This window comes from Ursus maritimus, unplaced genomic scaffold (genome assembly GCF_017311325.1).
Source record: "Ursus maritimus isolate PB19 unplaced genomic scaffold, ASM1731132v1 scaffold_7, whole genome shotgun sequence".
Lineage (NCBI taxonomy): Eukaryota > Metazoa > Chordata > Mammalia > Carnivora > Ursidae > Ursus > Ursus maritimus.
In genome coordinates, this window is record NW_024426885.1 from 38,330,506 (window position 1) to 38,332,771 (window position 2,266).

General features: G+C 41.9%; 1 protein-coding gene across 1 annotated transcript; it reads left to right on the forward strand.

Moving 5' to 3' along the window:
• Nucleotides 1–333: 333 nt before the first annotated feature.
• Nucleotides 334–1,296, forward strand: LOC103668068 (olfactory receptor 6C74-like). The gene has a single exon (XM_008696343.2). It carries the CDS (start codon nucleotides 334–336, stop codon nucleotides 1,294–1,296), a length of 963 nt encoding a protein of 320 aa, XP_008694565.2.
• Nucleotides 1,297–2,266: the final 970 nt, after the last annotated feature.

The following is a 2,266-nucleotide window of genomic DNA, read 5'->3' on the forward strand; positions in this document are numbered from 1 at the left end:
GAAACACTGGCATCATATGCCAAGTGAGTTACACGATTTATCTTAATTCAGTCTCACAAGAACATGAACAGGTAGATCCTATCATCTTCATTTCACAGAGGGTGAAAATAAGTTCACAAAGGTTAACTACCTTACCAAAGATTACTGATCTCTCAGAAGTTAGAAATCAGTATTGATCTAGTATTGAACTCCGACCTTCTGATTCAAGAACCAACAGACTAAACCACTTGGCTAACAGCCTAGCCACCTTCTTGGGTTCCCAAGTAACTCAATCATGCTCCTCTAAAACCTTTGTGTTCCCTGATGTCTTTATTATAGGTTAGACCAGCAGTGATGATGATGTGGAATGAGATGTCCACGGAAATGGGGAATGTAACCACTGTCCAAGAATTCACCTTGGAGGGTTTTCCTGCCATCCAGCATCTGGGAAATGTCTTCTTCTTCGTGCACCTGCTGGCGTACCTGGCATCCACTGTAGGCAATGCCATCATAGTCACCATCACCTGTGCTGACTCCCGGCTCCACACACCTATGTACTTTTTCCTCAGCATTTTCTCCTTCTTTGAGTGTTGCTTTACAAGTACTGTTATTCCTAAGTTGCTGATCATCTTTCTCTTAGGCAGGCAAACCATTTCCTTTCCTGCCTGTTTCATACAAGCATTTGTCACTGTATTTCTGGGAGCAGCAGGTTTCTTCCTCATAGCAGTGATGTCTCTGGATCGATATGTGGCCATTTGCAAGCCTCTGCATTACCCGACCATCATGAATCTGAAGACTTGCTTCCTCCTGGTCACTGCCTGCTTCACTTTGGCCTTCACTCTCATCACTGGTCCGGTAGTAAAGGTTTCCCAGTTATCCTTCTGTGGCCCCCATGTCATCCCCCACTTTTTCTGTGACCTTGCCCCCCTGATTCATCTCTCCTGCTCTGACACCAGCTCTACTGAAATGTTGGCCTTTGTCCTCGCTTTGGTTATACTTTTGACATCCCTTATCATAACCATCATTGCCTACAGTAACATAGCTGTCACAATTGTGCAACTCCCATCAGTCAGGGAGAGACAGAAAGCTTTCTCTACCTGCTCCTCTCATCTCATAGTTCTCTCTCTGATATACGGCAGCTGTGTCTTTATATACGTGAAACCAAAGCAGACGAACAGGCTGGACTCCAACAGGGAGGCTGCCCTTGTGACCACGGTGGTGACCCCGCTGCTCAACCCTGTCATCTACACTCTGCGGAACAAGCAGGTCCACCAGGCTCTGAGGGAGACAATGTGCAGAATGAAAATATCAAGATGAAAAAAATCACATGGTATGGACTAGAAGACTTTAGAGAACCCTGTGTCCTCATTCTGGACAATGTAGCAGTCCACAGAGTTGAAGAGCATGGTCTCTGGCAGATCTCACTTGACCTTGCACATCCTTAGCAAAATGGAAATCTGTTTTTTCAAGGCCACATTTTACCTTGATGTGGATACTTATCTTCTCCCTAAACATTCCACATTTTGATGACAATTGATTAACTGCAATATCCTTTACTGATTTTTTTCTTCTCTCTGATATAAAGATGTGCTTGAAATTTCCAAAATGTGGTAAATTTACACACTTTTTATTTCATTTGTCTCTAGCCATAATCATGGCACAACAGATTGATGATTAACCAAAAGGCATTTAGGTAATTAAAACAATAGAAGGTTGTTTATTACTTTCCGGTTATGGAGGAAATGATGGGAATACTACCAATACTTCAGTCCACATTCCCTTCATGCCTAGCCTAAGGATGCTAGGAAATAATGGTCATGGTACCCTTCACCTTGGAATATATATGGTTTGCATCAGGTGTGCTCTGAAAGACTGTTCTTGGCCCTTAGCTTAGCTACATATGTATGTGTCAATCCCATGTCAAAGAGGAACAGGCTTGTTCTCAGGCTTAGACCATTCTCTAAAGACAGGGAATGACTGCACACTCCCATGGCTGACCTGCTCCTATTTCCTAGATTATTTATTCTAGCTCCAGCCTCTCAGATGCATAATGCATATTTATGATTGGTTCCTATTCTAAAGCTGTTACCACAGATACTTGTGTATATCAGTGGAAAGAGGCACTTATTTCACGTTTCTATAATTTCTTCCGAAGATTTAAGTTATTTATCTACTTCATATTACTAATGAAAATAAACAAGTTAAACATTTTTCCTCACTGAAATGTGTTGTCAACTGTAAGGTTATCTTCTGATTGATAATCTCTTTTAAAACCAACATTTCCTTT